The following is a 19833-nucleotide window of genomic DNA, read 5'->3' as shown; positions in this document are numbered from 1 at the left end:
GCATCTCGTCAAGATCGTTGTGGATATCCACCTTTAGAGCTGCAACAATGACAAACACATCGTCCTATCGTCCTCTAGCACTTGAACCACTTTAAGGCGATGTTCTTAGACAATCATTACTTCTTGAATCTTTTCCTCCCAACTCGAGCATTGGCACTCTACCTTCTCGAACCTAGATTCAAAAGAAGTTATACGAGATTCGGTTTCAAAGACTTTCTTTCTTACCTTTGTTCGGTTGAACCTCTAACGTGGTTTCGAGGAAGCCATGAGAAGAATGTCTCTGCTCTAAAACCAATTGTCACTTGTTAGATCGAGCTATAGAAAGCTCCTTGTCCCTTAGTGAGCAGCCTAACTTACTTTGGCTGAAAAGTAAAGTAGTTAACCTTTCTTTTAATAAGAAACTAAGCCAAAATAAAGATAAATGAGCCATTTACATTAATGAGAAACTCTAAGTATAATTTTGAAGATGTTTTCAAGTAATTTACAAGTCCCTATTATATGCCAAATAGGGATAAACCCTTATTCCTTATTCAAACTCCAATGAGTAATTACCAAATAAGCAAGGTAAATCTCAAATTTATTCAAATCCAAATAAGACAGTATTCCATATGCCTAAAATCCCTAAAAAAATCCTATCCAAATCCATCTGAATAAACGTCAAAATTTCCTAGCCCGCGGAACACCTTGGCTAGGAAAGAATAGATAAAAATGAGATGGATCAAGAAGATCAACCAACCTTAGGGAATCCTTAAGATTGAAAGTAGAACCATCATAATAAACAATTTTAGTTTGATGCGAACTATCAAAAAGTTTGAGTTAAGGCATCTAATGAAGCGTATTCATGGAAAAATTGATCAACACAGAGAGAATAGATATTGAACTTCTAAAGTGGGTCTGAAGTGGGCCTAACTAGTCAGCATAGGACAAATTGGTGAGCTCGAGATATGCGTCGGGGAGTGTCGTCTTGTGGTGTTGAGATGGGCCTGATGGCGCCTTGGTTCCGTCAGGCGCCAAGAGGCGTGGGAACTGGGGAGAGGACGTGCGTAGCGTTACTTCGACGATATCTTTTATTTTTTTTCCTAAGTTCCTCGGCGATAAATTGATAAATTAAACAGTGAAAACTGGGAACTTCGGAAAATTACCTGAAATCTTGTCCAAATCCATTTTATAGTTAAAAAACAAATACCCAGCTCAGTGCTCAACGCTGAAAAATCACAAACCAGTTTTGATCAATCAATGGAAATCACATGTCCTATCGTCGTTCCGCGTGCAGGACAGTCCTGCCTCCATCGCCTCGCCTTCTCGTCTTGGCTCCGCCTTTCCGCATCTTATCCCCCTCCTCTCGCCTCCCTGCGAAAACCTAATTTCCCGACGACCAGAAGATTGACTCCGGTGGCAATGTCGCTCAGTTCTTCCTCCCTGCCGTCTTCTTTCTCTGCGGGTGAGTCCTTTTCTTTAGACCTCTCGTTACACAATTTTTTCGCTCGATTTTTTGGAATTTTCATTCTGGACTTTATCTCTTCTTTCTCCTTTGTCGATCTCCGTGCCACTGTTTCCTTGTCCGATGGAGTCACTGGGCTGGGTCCCTGTTGACTACGAGTGGATCAAGAAGCCGTCTCGGTGTACGAGCAACTATGCCTTCCCACGTGGCATTCCGCGGAGTACACCGTTGAGTTGTTGCGTGTGCAGCCTGCTCAAGAATAGTGGTGGTTATTGTGTTTCACATATCCATTTCTTCGCATCTAGTATGTAGTATTTGTTTAGTCAGTTAATAGAATTCGAGAAAATTCTCGTCGTATAGAAATTATTTAGTAATTCCTTTGCATTGTCATGTATTGATTCGTTCAAGTTTGATCTTTCCACGTACTTGTTGCCATCAACCGCTTGAAAAGCTCTCCCTAATCGGTGAAAATTGCTGACGGTGCATTGACCTCTGAAATGTACTCCCCAGTTTCTTCACCAAACCATTTCCCTGCTGCTTTTGACCTATCTTGCTAATGCCATCTCGCTTTGGAGTTTTCCGCAGATTTGCTTCTGTAACCATTTGACATGTCTCGCCTGGACCCACAAATCTGCCGTGCTATTGCTTTAAACAGGGTTGATGGGATTCATAATTCATTACTCAATCAAAATTTCTATATTAATAAAATGGTGTATTTGCTTGGATGTTTTTTCGCAACGTATTTTCAGAAAATGGTTTCTGTTTGGAAGTTAGCACTTGTTGTCAATTCTATTAATAAATTGAATGCTCTTATAATTTCTGAGTTGTTATCTTAGTATGTGCTATTTTCATTTTCAGCTTCTACGTGTGTGACTCTCCTTTATGGGAATTTCTATTTGATTTGAGATTGCGATATGAATTGATTTGTTGTCATTTAATGACAAATAAAATTCCCAATTGTCCTCTGATGGTGATTTGTTGACCATTAAAATCTGTTTTGTTTCAGTTTCGTTTAAATGTGTGGTATGATGAAGTAGAAGCCAACAATCAATTGTTGACTGGTGCTTGCAGGTTTGCCTGTGAAAGGATCAGAAGTATCTTCTTCTGTTTTGGTTGCAGAAAATGATCTCTTGATTGTGGGGCCAGGTGTACTTGGTCGTATTGTAGCAGAAAATTGGCATCAGGTATTCTTTTTTCTTTTCAGATTCATTAATTGTGATTATAGATGACAAGAAACACAATGCCAGTTATCGAATTTTGATTGCATGTCAAGAATTCTTAATGCTAATTACCATAAATTTCTTGAATGAACTTAAAGTTGCACGTCAATTCAACTCAATCAGATCTATTCTCATAATTATTTGTAATTGAAAACTACTTGAATCAAAAAAGGTCTGTACAAAACATTTGAGTAACTTGTCTTGGAATTTTGAAAAATTGTAATTGAGGGTATCCAAATGAAGTGGTTATAATCGATTTGTTTTAAAATACTTATGACTAGATCATGTGATAGAACTCAAATAAAAGACATGAAAAGCCAATATTGTTAGTTGATAAAACCTGTCATTCATGTTAAAGTATGAATTGTTTGAAGCTTTCTTTTCATTTTGCAATAGATATTCTTGTTTGAAACTGAATAAATATGATTGCTTCCAAATTCTTCATGATTTAGACATGGACATTGGAAATCTTTTATTTCATGGTAGAAATGCTTATATCTTGGTAGAACAATCATTCATGTTTATTATTTTACTTATTCAGTTTTCTTAGGTTCAGGATCTATTTAAACAAAGAGGATAGAAGCCTCTCTGTTAAACCTTCCTCTAGTTGTTGTCATTGAGAAAACAATGAGGAAATTTGCACCTATACTCCTCTTGTATTACTGTGGCATTTAATATTGTTAGGAAGATGGTTTACTATGGTTCTGCTTCCAATGCTTCCACTTGACAGTGATTATTCAAACTATGAATTCATAAGTACTGTTTCCAATAAACCTTTGAATACCCACTTTGAATCATGAGTTAACTTGGTCTTCTAGCATACATGACCCAGGTTATTGTTGTTGAATCCCTAGGCTTCTCAGACGTCACATTGACACTATAATACATAAGTCTTCAGTTGAACTTTATTGTCTCTGGTCATAACTTGCACCTTGAATAGGGTTAACAGCATACCAGTCATCTCAAACAAGTTTTACTGTTGATATAATCTTATCATGTCTAAATTTGATTGAGGTTAACTTTAAGGACTCTATTATTGTTTTTAAATACTCATAGCGATGGTCCTATCATCACATCTGATATGAAACAGGATCATCCTGGCTGCCAAATTTTTGGACAGACAATGACTGTGGACCATCATGAAGAGTTGATAAAAATGGGAATTAAGCCATTTTTGAGAGGATCACTTGAAACTCAAAAGTTTCCTTATGTTATCTTCTGTGCTCCACCATCTCGTAGTCCAGATTATCTTGGTGATGTCAGGTACTGGTTGAAATACAAATTTTATACCCATATGTATCCTTTTCCTGGTTGCAGTTCGGAACTGTTGTGATAGTATTCATTCTGGGGGTGGGATTAATCAATTATGATAGATTTGTGTCTTTGTTCTTGCTGCCATGATCTGTTTTTTTTTACATATGGTTATGGGTTCAAATGACATCGTTAGTGAAATTTCTTGGTGATATAAAATGTGCAGTAGAGGCTGTCTAAATTGTCAAAATGCAAGAACCTGAATAAGCAGTGTATCTTCTTTACTTCTTCTGATTTGGAGGGTATTGAAATGTACTTTCATTGCCTTATTACAAGGAAGTGCCATTAGCTTCATCAGGAATCCCAAAACAGACTGGGCTGCAGTGGCTTGATATTTTTACCTGAATGTCTAATAGGATGTTTGGCCATAGTTTTATTTCATGAATGAGTGTTGCCTTAAATTGAAAAGTTAGTGGTGTGAATGTTATTATGAAACAAATTATGCTACAAAAAGATGACTGACCTAGTTGAAGGGCCAAGGTGACTAAAATGACTAGCCTTGATTTAAGGGTCAAGGGTGACTAACTTTTATGCTGCTTAGCAGTTCTTATCTTGAGGTCAAGTAATACACTTAAGTTTATCTCAATTTGATTGATGTTTATGTTGCTTGGCAATTCTTATCTTGGGGTTCAGTAATATGCTAAAAGTTCATCTCACTTCAAACTATGGGTATTTTGTCACTTCATAAAGGGTTGATTCTGCTAGCTGAAGTTTGACTCAATACTATCCTGACCTTTTTTTTTTTTTTTAAATATTGATTAGACATGCATGCTTCAGTACTGTTTTCACTAGGCGAGGTTTGAATCCAAAACGACCCCGCACTAGAAACCCTGCCTTGTTGCCTTTGTGCCAAAGATCCGCTCCACAAAATTGTTCCAGTTTTTTGGCAATCATTTCTCTTTATTATGTTTGACATGAATATTATAAAAAGCTTTTTTGGAGACTTTTTATTATATTTTTGAGTTTTTGGTGTCTTCGTCTTAAAATTAGTTATTATTTTTTTTTTTTAGGATAATTTCAAGGTGGTCCCAGTGTGACAAAATCTAAGATAGTGTCTTTCTTTCTTTTTTCCCATAATAGTTTTTTTTTCCTTTTTTTTTGGTAGAAATAGAAGCTCAAGAGGGGAAGAAAATCTACAGAAAGTATAGAAATTTGAAAATAGCCATCGTCCTTATTATACATCTTTTGGTATTTTTACAATGTTCAAATTCAGTTTCTGCAATTCACAGACAAGGTTATTTACACAATTATTTGTTTTAAAAGTTTTTTTCTTTTAGCAGCTTGAAAATTATTCCTTACTGTTATTATTGTGTTTCATGTACAAATTCTGTGAGTTGTGGAGGCTTCTCTCACAGTGTGGGGGCAAAGCATTTACTGAGTTTGTGTTTCACTCTTTTATTTGTCATGGTTATGTCAGGACATGTGTGTGAATATTGCAGCTGCTCAGTTATTAACAGATTTTGGATCATTCCATACTTTGTGTCTAGGACAGACAACATGGCTGGTTGGGGTGACCTATTTTTATTGAAATTTTTTCTTTCTCATTTTAGGAGAGGCTTGCTAATTTTAAAGTATTGTTTTTACTTCTTTTTTATTTTAAATTGAACATCCATCATGCCTACTATGAGAAGCAGAGAAATTTGGCAACCCATTTCCACAACCGCTTCTTTCTGGTCTTGATTTCTCCTAAGCGTCTATAGTTTTAACATGACAATCAAGCAATAGCTTTCCAATGCTGTCTACAGTTGCAGTTTGTAATCTGTAAATTGTCAAACTTTACATGCAGGCACGCTGCATCTTGCTGGAGTGGTGATGGTTCACTCTTATTTACATCAAGCACTGCTGCGTATGATTGCAATAACAATTCATTATGTGATGAGGTGTTACATCTGATATAGTTACACTTTCTGCTGGTAACATATTTTGTTTATTGTTATAATTCTCATATGGATAGTAATATTTGTTATTGCCTGCTTGATTTGTGGCACTGGATTTCTGATTTACAAAGTGTCATGGATTATGAAGTATCACGAAATATCTTGAATTTTGAATATTCTTGGACTTACATGAATTGTGCTTCATAAAAAGCACAAAATTTCAATGATATCAATGTTTTCAAATTATTATGAAACATTGTCAGTTGCTTGGCAGAAATATTAACAAGTTTCTGGAAGTGTTTTGACTCGTATTAGCTTCTATCACTTTGCACTTATGTCTCTTGTTTCTGTGCAGCAAAACATTGTCTGCTAGTTTCCTAATGATAACTTGTGAAGAATAGATAAAACAAAAGTTGCTTTTTGTGCATCTGGAACAGCGGCCTCTTTCCATCTAGAACTTGTAATATGAACTGAAACTTGCATGTTACCCATGGGTTGAATTATTCTGAGGAAGATAAGCAGTGATATTGAACTGTCCCTTTTTGCCTTCCAGAAATAGGTGCCTCAATCTATCAGTAGAAAAACCTATGTTTATGAAAGTTATCTTCGACAATAAATGGGTGCTACTTTCGTTACATGTAACAAGGGCATTCTACAAACCAAGACATTGTAAACTTTGGATGAGGAATCTGAGAGTAATTGTTTGGAGATTTCAGAATGGTAATAAGGAAATATGGTTATTTTCAGCGCAAAGGGGGAGAGAGCCAAAAAGAGAGCTCTCTCCCAAACAAAGAAAGAAAGCTGAGGGGTGCATTATGCTCTACAACAAGATGAAGATGTTGATGAGAAGTGCCCTCTTGAAGGGAGTCCACAATAGAATTAGCAAATCAAGTGTGTGATTCCAAGAAACATGAAGAGATTGCGTATTTTACATTTTGCATTTTATTTTGTCTGTCTTGCTCAGTGGTAATCCATTTTGTTTATATTAGAAGGTGGTTAACCATGTTGAAACTGTTGTAAAAAATCCTTTTTTGTACAATTGAAGCATTAAGCATCAATCTTGTTATCTTTTTAATGTGCATTGTTGAAACTTTCCCTAATGAGAGACAAGCTTGTGTGGAGCTTATTTATTGAAACTGTCTTGCTTAGTGACATTTAACCCAGAAGATTATATTGTGTTTTCTTCAGGTGCTTATGTTCTTTTCTTTTTCTTTTTTATAATTTTACTCTGTACTAATAATAATATTCTCGGATCATTTTGGCCCTGAGTTAGGAGTCACCAATAGTGCCACTTGGGAGAAGCCCGCGGACTGATGTTCTCTTCGGAGCAGAACAAGCAGTGCTGGACGTTGGTGGCTGTGTTCTTAGGTTGGCAGGCCTTTATATATCCTAAAGTGTGGCTTCTTTACTTTGTACCCTTGTACTGCAGCAATCGACCACAAATTTCTTCATTCAGACTAATTCTTCTGTAGTGTTCCATTAACTGTTTTTACAAAGCTGATAGAGGCGCACATACATACTGGCTGGAGAAAGGGACAGTGGATAGTCGTCCAGACCATGTAGTTAATTTGATTCACTACGAGGTCATTATTTTGTTCTTTGGTTCTTTTTAATTTAACGATGGTAGTCACCATGTTATTTTAAGAAGTCTTGAAAAGAACAATTTCAAAAATTAACCAGAGATATCTATGGTATCCTAGTTGGCTAGTTTTGCCAGATCTTTGTGAAAAAAAAAACAATCTGGTATGCTAATAATGTGTCTTGCATGACTGATTGGCTTTTGTGTAACAGGATGCTGCATCTCTCTCAATTGCAATTCTGAAAAAGAAGCTTCGGGGTCAGATTTTTGTGGGGTGTGATAACCATCCTTTATCCAGGCAAGTATTTGTGTAAATAAGCTCTAAAGCTTCCACTTTAATACACATTCGTGAAAAATAAAGCTTATCTTACATGTAGGTACAGTTCTTATCTTACATGTAGTTTAGGATGAAGGTACAGTTCTTTGGTTTTATACTTAAACAGTAGCTTGAAGCAGCATCAGTTAATACTGATTCTGCATTTTCTGCATAGCACCATGAGCTCTCTTTAGTCCTTCGTACATGGCAAAACCGGTTATATCTTTTGCTTCTCCAGCTAATGGATTTTGAGGATTGCTTAACATAATAGGTAGGGTTATGCACATGAAACATGTAAAATGTTTCTTAGTTAATTGAAAGCTGATGGACTGCAGGCAGGAAATTATGGACTGCGTAAGCAAGAGTGGCAAGTTTAACAAAAAGTTTGAAGGTTTTACAGGCAAGCTTGACATTAACTTTTCTGATCTTGAGTGGTTGATTTATTATAACAAGGTTTATGTCCTTCGTATCGGTTAATAAGTACTCTTCATGTTGCAGGAACCGGTGATTCACTGGGCAAACGATTAAATAACTCAAAAACCCGGGCGGAGATTGGATGGGAGCCAAAATATGCAAGCTTCCCTCATTTTCTTGGGCAATTGTAGGTTTGGCTTCAAAATTTACAAACATTCTCTTTTTTGGCTGATTCGGGAATCTCTCCAGCAGTTTTGAAATCCCCTTGTTACTATTGCTCAGTAATTAGTGTCTGTTAACAAATTCATTCTCCTGTGTAACCTTGTAATGCAACTGTTGCTGTAGATAAGTCATTAAGCCGTCCAAGGCACGGAAAAGAAAAATTAATTATAACTGTTTTATATATTATATTTATTTAATGTAATTTTAATTATAATATATTTTAAATATAGTTTTTTTATAATAATGTTTTTGTTAGTTGCTAAAGTGGTAAAACAGTTAAGAGTTTTCCAAAGAAAGGTTTAATATCTAAAGTAAAATATGGAAAAATAATTTCAAAATGTGATTACTTAAGCGTAGTGTTTCCATAAGAGAATAAAATTCTCTTGTATATATATATATATATATATATATATATAGGGCTGATCCAGTATAAAAAACCATTTAGTGTGAAACATGTGAATAGTTATCTTAGTCGTTCGATCATGATCAATGGTTATCTCAATTATTCAATTATGATCAACGGCTATTTTAATTGACCGATCAAAGTTATTTTAATTGTCCCATTATGATCGAACGGTTGAGATAGCCATAGCCTGATCATGATCGGACGGTTGAGATAGTCATTATAGAGAGAGAGAGAATTTTCATTGTCTTTGATTTGATTAATTCTATTTATTTTTATTTTCTATATCCCACTTTTCTCATTGATGAAGACGATTTTTTTTTTAATTTATTGTAAGAGTTTAATATTTTATAATACTTCTAAGCCACTTTAAGAGTTAGAAAGGGGTCTGCTTTGACATGTTTATATGAGTTTTTTTAATTTTTTTACCATATGCAAGATTTTAAAGCATAGGCTTCTAAGTTGATTTCTTTGACATGTCTTTGTCAAATTTGTTTAAAGATGATCTAATCTGGTGGTTGTGTCTTATTGTTGATGTGGAATGTGAAAAGCAAACATAAAAGGATTATGTTGAGAGAAAAATAAGCATTTCCCTTATTGTACCAACTATTGAGTATATGTTAGAATGAATGAAGATCTAATAAACAAATAATGTCCCATAAAGAGAAAAAAAATAAACACCAAATTATTTCTTGAATTTAGGATCTAACACTTTTGGAGAATACATGGGTAGTGCTTCATTGATATCTTTGTTTTGTTTGAAATGGATTGATACCTTTGCTAGTCTTCATTCTTGTTAACCATTATGTTATTTCATGTAGTTTTTGCTGTCTTGTTATTCTTGTTTAAAATGGATTGTTATCTTTGTTAGTGCTTCATTGGAGTTGATGAAGACTAATGAAGTAGAAGATGTTAAGTGCAAATTTAGGAATCTTGGAAGAGAAACATTGAAGCTAGATTGATCCCAATCCCGCGAGAATTTTGGATCTCCCAATCTTGTATTTGGCGGCTATATTGTGTTAAAGAGCATATATGTATTTAGCGGCTATATACGTTTTATCTCCCGTTGTTACAGTAATCTACTATGACGATAAAATAGTTTACAAGAGAAATCGCACATACTTACAAGTGTTTTCTCTAACCTCTCTCGGCCACAATTGTTGTTCCTTGAATAATAAAACCCTAATAGTGGCACCCCCAAATATAAAGAGAGAATTAGGGCAACTGGATTATAAGTGGAAAGCCAGAATTAATATGGAGTTTTACAGGAGTCTCATAGAAGAATCACAATTAAAGGTATTTTAGTTATGTTCAATTGTTTAGTTATTTGAGCACTTATCTTTTAGTATATAACTTGTAGTGTAACTGTCAGAGTTGGGTGGTTCCGTCCACCATTGATGGGTTAGGTACTTGGCTTTTCGCACTTAATAGACCGGTCTGTTGGGTTGTATTGGTTAGGTGTTTGACATGGTATCAGAGCTGGGCACCACATTCCATGTTCAAATCCCGGGTGAAGCGGTAGGGAACGGGAACGGTGGGTGTCAGAGCTGGGTGGTTCCGTCCACCACTGATAGGTTAGGTACTTGGCTTTCCGCACTTAATAGACCGGTCTGTTGGGTTGTATTGGCTAGGCGTTTGACAGTAACTCGGATAAAGGTAGTTTAATTGTAATTAGATTCTATTTGTTCCTTCTATTATAAATATAAGCTCATTGTATTCAAATTGCATTAAGTCAATGAAGTTTTTCATGGTATCAGAGTAAGTTCTGTGAATTGACTTCGTCAACCCACATAAATAATGTGATCTTTTTTTGATCTATCATTTCTAGTAGTTTAGGTTCGTATTACATATATATTTGTCCTTGTACCTATTGTTTTCTTCCTGTATACTGACCTTGTCATATTAAAAATTATATATTGATAGAAAGATCTTTGAATCTACTTTCCAACGCAAAATGAATTTTGGCATTAAGATTTTTCTAAAAAGATAAATCGATATTTGAACTAGCATAGGTTAGACCGCAAGAGAGGTTCGAATAACTGCAGAGAGCTTCAACTTTTGAGGCATTTTAAGCCATTAAGATAGAGAATCTATATGGAAATTTATATGTCAAAAGTAATATATTTAAGTTTATTGTATACCTTATCAAACCAATTTTCAATATGAGTTTTCTAGAGGGATATATCAATTTCACAAGGGTCAATGGTCATGCTGGCTAAAAAAGCAAAAGTATTATTTAGTTTGACCACATTACAGAGTCCAAAGTCTATCAGATTCTTTCTCTAAAATTAGATATATTTTATGAATGAAAGATATCAAAGTCTAATTTCAGAAGAATTTTTTTTTATATCAATTTGATTTATATATAAGCAAATATTCGCATTGGAGTTGGCAACCGTTAAACTACAAAATAAAGAAAATAAAGAGGTCATAAAATGAAGACAAGCAAATATATAGCTTACATGATATAAAGACTGTCAATCTCAAGTACAATGGAGGACCACCTTCACCTATTCAATCCTCAAAACTTCCAAGGAAGTTTAGAATGACTAGTGGCCCAAAAACATAAGATGAGTTCTCGGTATTATTCAAATTAGATCAATCTTATGAAGGGGCCAAGCTTTCCGGTGCCACAACACCTCAAAAACATGGAAATTTACTTATGCCTCCGCCTTAAGGGATAGCTTCTTCTTATGGGACAAACTTACAATCACAGAACTCAGATTGGGCCTCTAGAGTATTTCAGATGCAGTCTCCACATCACCATAATACTGGTGCATGAGGCAACAATTGTTCTTAATCAGAGAGAATTGTCAAATTGATATTCCACATTTCCTTTAGGTTTCTCCTAGTTGGTTTTGGTCTGATTGTTTTGTAAATATGTGGTGGTGAAGATAGGAGGTTATTTGTATGGTCTAGGAAGTTTAATGGGAGAGATTTGTTCTTGATTCAATTCTGCTACAGGAGAGGAGAATTCAGACTCTGGACTTTCACTTGATCTACTTTTGGTGTATTTAAGGCTCTGCAGTGGAGGATGTTGAGGGCACAGTTTCTGCACAGAATGGAGTCACAGGTGAGAGACCAAAAAAGGAATAAAAATTCAGTTTTGTTTTCTTTATCATTTTCCTTGTGTATCCAAACAATGTTTCTCTTTTGTTTTATCTCTTATAAGGATCCAAAAAAGAGAAAAGAAAGCTTTTTTTCTTTTCGTTTCTTCTCTTTCTACCTGCCCAAAAGTTGGATAAGAGTTACAGGATAAGATCGGATTTCTTACTCCTAGCCCCAAACCCACCCGGCTGTTGCCATCAGGGTTTTTCGATTTGGAATTATAACCTGACCCGGGCTCATTGAAACCCAACAAACCCAGGTCAAATCAGCTCAACGTGGGTTAGGTCGACTCAACGAGTGTCAAAAACTCGGACCTGGGACGGGTCAGTTGAGACTCACCTAAAATAAAGAGACAAATCTGACCTACGGACCGACTTGCTCCAGTGAAAATCCGAGTAAACCTAATGATGCTATCCGAATACATGCATACAGTTGTGGACTTAGAAGAGTAAATTCTTTATTCACTTCACTGCCATTAGCTTCCTGAACATCTAAACAAAGACTGATATTCGCTTGAAGGCCTCCAACGAACAAGCTCAAGCTTAGGAGGAGTTTCTCTCTTCAGGTTCTTTATTCCACAGTTGAGACCCACGAGGATGATAACATGAAGGTCGCATTAGAGTCAGATGAGCCTTCTGATAACCCCAGAAGTTGCTCTGTAACTCCTAACAATCAACCCTATTCCAACTCCAATCCCTAAACACATCCCAAGCCCCAGACCCACGCCTAACCTCATCCCTGCATTGAACCAGGAGGCCTCTTGGTCTTCTTCTTCTTCTTCTTCTTCTTCTTCGTCTGCTCTATAGCAGGGATCAAAATCGATACATGATCTGTCATCAATGTCAGTCGCCAATTGCCCCTCCGTTTCCTGGGTTTATGGAGAACAACGATTGAAGTTTACGGCCTTATAAAGGCTTGCAGATATAGAATATAGCATGATAACAGACGGGTATGATTTCTTGTCACTGTAAATGGAAAAACAGAGGAGAGCAGCTGAAAATAAACGACTGTAACCCTTTCAATATTGACATGGAAAAACAATTATATCTGCGCCACTGCAGAATGAGGAAAGGAACCCACCGAGTCGAGAAGAATTCATATCCGAACGTTATAAATAGCAATTCGAAAAAATTAAGAGAAACCAACGCAAAGAAACCAAGAGACTCAGAAAAATGGACAAAGCGAAAACAGTTGATCAGATTTGAAATTCAGTGAACCAAAGAAATTTGGAACTATAATCTGACCTTGGAGTTATCATTCAAAGCATCATCTCCTTCAGGGATCGAATCCAACTCTTTACATCTTTTCTTCTTGAAATCCACGATTCCATTCAAAAGCGCAGGCCTCCCTAAACTGCTACCTGCAAAGTAAACATCCACCAGGCCTCCACTTTTCATCTCATCGACCCCTCCTTCCCTACACTCCATTGACCACATGCAAGCACCACCAGCACCATTCCCCCCGTTTCCTCTCCTGAGGATTCCACAAACAAGAACTCGGCCATCTTGCATGTGGATCTCGAACTGAATAAAGGGGCCTCTGAACTTGATTCTATCAGTGTTCACATAGATATACTCGGACATTAACGCATCCGTTCTGTGCCTTCTCAGGGCTCTTGAGATTTTCACATAAGAGCTGATCTTCACACCATTGATCCGCAAAGACGTCTGAACATCTCTCGATGGGAAGACGATGCTGATACTGCTATGCATGTCCCAGGAGGTCACTATTCTCGTGTATATCACCCTGCTCTCAAAAGCCTCTGACCGCATTCTGTGAGGACTCGGGTCTCCAACGGAACGACAGGGGGAGCGAAGGGGATCAGGGTTTAGACTCAAAACTTCCATGGCTATATCAGGGCAATTCTTGAAGAACAGAAAATGGGTTAGTTACAGAAAACTTTAAAAACCTTCTAAAGCTTGTTAAAGTCCCTCAAGTATGATACCTAAAGATCACTTCCGGGGAAAGAGAAGATGGGGTTTTGAGTAAGGATCTGAATATATAGAAGACGGAGAAAGGGGTGAGAGCTGTTTGCAATGATGTAAACAAGATGACCATGAATTTACCGAAATAGAAAGCTTGATGTGTAAACATGCTGTGATGTGAGAAAGGGCCTCGCAATATGTGGAAGACACCTAGAAAACTGATTTATAATTTCGTTTTACAAGGAAAAAGGGTCGAGGTGAATGACAAACAACCCATAATACCCGACAAAAAAAGGTCCAGCAGCATCTGGTTGCTGAGAAAGTTATGAAACAAGATTACCATCTTAGTCCAAAATTTGAAGCAGACGACGTTCTTTTCACTGGGATGGATACAAATGAGAACTGGAAAGTGATTCCGCTTGCTTACCGAACAAGCGCAGGAAGCACGCGAGCTCTGTTGGCTCTGTTTCAACGCCGACTTTGGGTTGGTGGCGGGAATTGTCCTAATAATGGAGCAGATCCGACCCGACCCCTACATGGAAAGGCCATGATGCGTCACTGTGACTCTTTGGAAGACACGCACCGGCGTTGCAGCATCACCGGCTGCCGGGCTTAAAGAGTCAACATCGTCGAATGTCGGGACAAATGATTCTTGGGTGTATAAAATCTCCTGCCACCGGTGCAGATGCAGAGCGCCACGGTTAGACACGTTTCCATGTGAATACTGAACCTTCCTCTTTCTCTATCATCCCCACTACTACGCGTTTTATTCCATCACCTCCTGTTACATTTCTGCTCTCCCCGTTTCATCGCTTTTTCGCATTTTTCTACGTTCGCATCATGGTGGGCGTTACAGCAATTTCATTTCGTTTAAAATAGGTACGTATCCGATATATTGTGCTACAAAATATCATATGTTCACCATTGATTTGGTGCTTTATTATTATTTATTTAAAATAGATTTGATCGGAGGAAATGGAAGTGAGCGTGGCCACACCGGAAGAAGGGAAGAAGATGGCGGCTCTGGTATAGAAAATGTCTTTAGGAAAGAAATTAAGAGGTTGAAATTTGAGGTTTTGGCAACGGAAGCGTGGAAATCAGAGGAAAAATGCAAGCAAGAGATGCCTACAAAATCTAAATCTGAAGACTGCTTCGGTCCAATGGATGGTCATATGAGAATTCGTGTTTCTCCACTTCACTTCGGCGTTCAGAGAAGTACTTTTTAAGCCCTTTATTTACGTATATATGTGTATGAGAAGCCACATGAATTTGTGACCGGCCCACTGCAGTCAGTCTTTAACAGCTGATATCAAAGCGATCGAAACCGGCAACTTTAAGAGGTCACACAATAACCAACAACTTTTAAAAAAAAGGAATTTTCATCTAAGAAGGAAGCGCGGAAGCAACCAATGTTCGGATGGTACTACTAACATGGTACTACTCAATGACAAACTTTAAAAGTTTAGCTAAATATTAGTGTTAGATATTGAACTGAACGATATTAGAGGATTAATTGAACCACTCCTTTACAATTGATAAAGGATGGTATTTACACAATTTAGAATAGAAAAGATAAATCCAATGGGATCTTATCCGATAATTGAATGGATTATGTTTATCCCTTACCATGTCTTGTAGTAATTGAAATTGTGAATTTGACATTGGTTATGTAAGGAGATTTGTTTCGAGGCTTATTGGAAGCAAAGGGAAGTGAAACAGTGGCACTGGCCGCGATTAGGGCGAACGGAATGGGAGAGTGCATCATTCGGTGAAGAGATGTGGAAGAGCAACGACACTGGTTGCGATGAGGCGTACGGAATTGGAGAGAACACATCATCCGATTGAAGAGAAGTGAAAGAGCAGCGACACTGGTAGCGGTTGGGACGAACATAATCGGAGAGAACGCATCATTTGGTGAAGAGATGTGAAAAACAACTACACTGGTAGGGGCAGAAGGAATCGAAAAGAATACATTGTCTAGTGAAGAGATGTGGAAGAACACTGATACTGGTAGTGGTTGGGGCAGACAAAATCGGAGAGAACGCATTGTCCAGTGAAGAGATGTGGAAGAGCAACGACTAGGACGAATGAAATCATAAAGAATGCATCATCCAGCTCGGGAGGAGAGGATTTGCAGTGATGGTTTTTTTTTTGTCGCACATGTGAGTCCATGCACGAATGCCTGAAAATGTTTTTGCTTGGCAAGACAAAATTTGAGTAGGAATACAACGAGATGATGGCAGCAACGGAAATGGCAATTAGCAGCAGCGGTGATATTGGCAGAGATGTGAAGATTTTTGTGATTGGTTTGTAGGGACAACGACAAAAGAAAGAACGACCGTCAAAAGTGATGGTCTTTGGCAACGACGACAGCAAAGGGAGAGGTGTTGGATGATGAGGGGCGACGGTAGGAAGGGATTCTAGAGGTGGAATGGGCAAAGGTCGGATCCGGTGTGATGGTGGAAGCAACGACAATGGCTAGAGTAGGTGAAGGCGACAATTAGATTGGCTTGGCGATGAGGGATGCATAATAGACAGGAAGGCCGAAGGACGACGGAGGGTTTTGGAGCTACTGGGAGGGAAGTTTTTTTTTTTCTTCTAGAGGAGAGTGCTAGTGGTTCAGCTTGAGTCATGAAGGGTCACGAGGATTTTAGAAAAAATAAAATTGGAACAAGACAGATGCATAAAATGGGTTATGGGTGCGACGGTGGGACAGAACGAGGCGGGCAAAATCAAGAGCGCATCTTTCGGGTGGTTCAGCTTAGGAGGGTGCGGCAGAGAGGGAGTTACGGCTGGAGAGGAAGCGAAATTTTTTTCTTTAGAGGATGGCAGATGCGGAAGATCGATAAGCTCTGCTACCATGTTAGATATTGAACTGAATCATATTAGAGGATAAACAAAACCACTCCTTGTCAATTGATTAAAGATAGTATTTATATAATTTAGAATAGAAAAGATAAACTTAACATGACAAGATAAATATAACATAGGATAAATCCAATAGGATTTTATCCGATAACGAAAGGGATTATTCGTATCTCTTATCAAAAGCATTGTGACAATATTGTACTCTGCCATGGATGAGATAATAGATGAAATATGATCTAAGATTGAGATGTTACAGACGTAGCTACTCATCCTAGACAAAGTTGTAGCCAATGACCAATTATCTACTACTACCATGAAAATCAAATTCTCAAAACCAAAGGCATACATTGCCAGATTGATAATTTCTTGGGACAAGTAGAACAATACTTTAAGACCTCAAAGTTGGAAAGTAAGAAGGTTAAGGTGGATATTGTTGTTATCTCTCCTATGCAATAATGACAACCAAGGGTTTCGTAGATATCACTAAGAGGCTCAAAGGCAATAATGACTTGAAGAGTGATCAAGCAAGCCTTAGACAAGGGAAATTGCAAGAGAGAGAGAGAGAGAGAGAGAGAGAGAGAGAAGTCGAGTATGAGGATATTATGTTTGGAGGAACTACCCAACATGTTGCCGATGAGGAGAGAGGTAGACCCACCAAATTGAGTTAGAGTCACGTGTGAAGCCACCAACATTAGCACCATAGAGAATGACATAGTAGGAATTGGAGGAATTGCACAAGCAATTGGAGAAGTTGCTCAAGGCAGGTAACATTCAGTTGTCCAAGACAAGATTCGAAGCACCGATGTTGTTTCAAAAGAAATACGATGGACTCTTTAATTTGTGGTTGTCTATTTAAATTACATTGTGATCTATATCTAGATTATAGTGGAGAAATCGAAATATTTGAGGGTGGTGTTTTAAGTTTTAAGGAAGAATTCTCTCTATGTAAGGGAGAAGTGTATGTTAACCATGGAGGAAGTGAGTTTCCTAAGGCATTAAATTAGGCGGGGGTCGAATTTGGATGGACAAGAAGAAGATCCAAGCTATTGTGGAGTGGGAGGCTCCATCGAAGGTAATAGAATTGAGAAGTTTCCTTGGGCTAGTAAATTACTATTGCTATTTCATCAAAGGTTACTCGAAGACAGCTAAACTTTTGATAGACCTTCTAAAGAAGAAGGCATGATTTTGTTCAAAAAATACCAAAAACACGGTTGAAGTGCTCAAACAAGCCATAGTGGAAGAACCATTCTTATGATTGCCAGACGTTGGCAAGTGATTCAAGTTTCCCATGCATCCCACTAAAGGAGGTTGAAACCCCAAAATGAGTTGACCACTACTAAAGGAGTTGATCCCTTTTTATAAAAATTCAAATTGCCAAAATATCAAACCTATATCCGAAAGTTGTAGATCTCCAAAATATACAAGTGACCTACTACTATGTTCAATAAAAAAAAATATTTAATACATATTTTTCATAGTATTTGGATATGATTTGGACCTAACTTTTGCTAAATGATAAAATATCATTTTCTAGCCATTATTTTTAGTTTTTTTTAACAGTATAAAGCTTTCTATTTAATTCAAAAGTTATCCTTGACAAAAAAAAAATAGCTCTTTCTTACATTGATTCTCAAAGCTCCCAATCACTCTCACACGATTTGAAAAGTTTTTTCTTCCTCTAAAAATCAAAAGAAAGTCAAATTTTATAGTTTTCTTCATAGAACTAGGTATTTCATAAATTCAGTTTTTAAAATCAAAATTTCAATAATTAAATCTCTGATTGTTTATTTTGTGTCGAGTGATTTTTACATCATATTAAATCCAGTATTTGCACATTGTGTGTTTCATTGATCGACTTCCTTACGAAACCAGTTTTGGCTGTCACAACCTATGCTTTGTTATTTTCAAATAATTCATTTATTGAGACATTGAGTTTCTAGTAGTTTCACCCCAGGTTGCATGTAATATTTATTGATCTTGATTGTAGTATGCGACTATAAGAAATATTACTATGCTTGAATTGAAAAGTAAGGAACCTTGGCAACAGTAAACAAAAAAAAAAACTTGGATTAGCTTATTGGTAGTTATTTCTCTGTGGAAAGGCGGCATTTAAAGGTGGGTTATCTGGGTTTACAATAATTAAGGGGTAGCCTTCGTAACATTTGTCATAATGGGGCAAAATTGTAACTTAAAGCCATTATGGATGGTTAATAACTGAGCCTTAGGGGAATATGTAACTGTCCTGGGAGTTAATGGCAATAGTATTGGGCTAGAATTAATGTTTTGGGCTGACTCATAGATTATATAAAGGGCCTTTTGTACTATCTATATCACTTATCACTTGGGAATAAAGAGCTCATTTTCCCTACTCCCACCTCCCGCAGATCAATAGAGGGGGGAGGGTGGTTCTTCTTCACTCGGAGGGGGGTAGCTGCCTTTTCTGCATGGTGAGAGAACTCCGTCGTGCAAGGAAGGGAAGGTTGGAGGCCTTCTTAGCCTCCCACTACAAGTTTCATGGCAAAGAAAGATCTCCTCTTCAATGCAACTGCTTCGATTCCTATCCATTGGTAGGACTGGACTTTAGGCTTTCATCTCCTCAGAAAGGATTTGCGCTGCATTTTCTTTTCCTCCATGGCAGGCAAATTTGGTGAAGATTTTTTTCTAATACCATCTCTGCTTGTCTTTAGAGGTGTGGATTCTTAATTGATAAAAGGTAAAAAACATAACAGAATTCGGCCTTGGGAGTATTTATTTGGGATCTGCATCCTAATACCTAGAAGAGATTTGTATTTTTCCTGTGCTCATGTCTTGGATCTATTGTTTGTTCCATTTATTGAGCGATAAAGGATGGATCGATGATGGTTTATCCTAAAGCGGGTGATAGAGATAAGGATAAGAATCGACAATTAAGTTAGAGATAGACTCAAACTCAAACTCAAAAGAGTTGTAATCACCTTCAGTCATTGTTATAATTCTATAAATAGTGTACACCTGATCAATGATAATCACAACAATTCTTATTCTTCTATTCCTAAATTCAACATGGTATTAGAGCATTCGATGAGCCGCCCACCGTCGTCGTTGCATCTTGTATCCCACCGTCATCTTTGGTTTGGTCTGATTCCTCTTCCACCAAATTCGAACCTTGA

General features: G+C 37.3%; 2 protein-coding genes across 5 annotated transcripts; one reads left to right on the top strand and one right to left on the bottom strand.

Moving 5' to 3' along the window:
* Positions 1-1211: 1211 nt before the first annotated feature.
* On the top strand, positions 1212-8545 carry LOC137956928 (uncharacterized). The gene is made up of 9 exons (XM_068804597.1): positions 1212-1441; positions 2513-2625; positions 3752-3924; positions 5759-5852; positions 7123-7234; positions 7344-7432; positions 7641-7730; positions 8084-8144; positions 8243-8545. The coding sequence occupies exons 1-9, from the start codon at positions 1237-1239 to the stop codon at positions 8347-8349; spliced, it is 1044 nt and encodes a 347-aa protein (XP_068660698.1). The 5' UTR covers positions 1212-1236; the 3' UTR covers positions 8350-8545.
* A 2719-nt stretch (positions 8546-11264) lies between these two features.
* On the bottom strand, positions 11265-13975 carry LOC137956511 (uncharacterized protein At1g01500-like). 4 transcript variants are annotated; one of them, XR_011113245.1, is made up of 3 exons: positions 13136-13962; positions 12231-12759; positions 11760-11835 (listed from the first exon to the last, which is right to left on the bottom strand). XR_011113245.1 is itself a non-coding variant. In XM_068804037.1 (2 exons), the coding sequence occupies exons 1-2, from the start codon at positions 13736-13738 to the stop codon at positions 11686-11688; spliced, it is 753 nt and encodes a 250-aa protein (XP_068660138.1). In that variant the 5' UTR covers positions 13739-13975; the 3' UTR covers positions 11265-11685. The 4 variants fall into 4 exon arrangements, 3 of the variants coding, with proteins under 3 accessions (XP_068660138.1, XP_068660137.1, XP_068660139.1); XM_068804037.1 differs by lacking the exon at positions 12231-12759 and having other exon boundaries at positions 11265-11835; positions 13136-13975; XM_068804036.1 differs by lacking the exon at positions 11760-11835 and having other exon boundaries at positions 11920-12759.
* Positions 13976-19833: the final 5858 nt, after the last annotated feature.

This window comes from Aristolochia californica, unplaced genomic scaffold, assembly GCF_029961685.1.
Source record: "Aristolochia californica isolate CCGP_79_NKW_82.1479 unplaced genomic scaffold, dmAriCali1.0.hap1 SCAF_2, whole genome shotgun sequence".
Lineage (NCBI taxonomy): Eukaryota > Viridiplantae > Streptophyta > Magnoliopsida > Piperales > Aristolochiaceae > Aristolochia > Aristolochia californica.
Note: the sequence above shows the minus strand (reverse complement) of the source record. Positions and strands in the feature narration are given on the sequence as shown.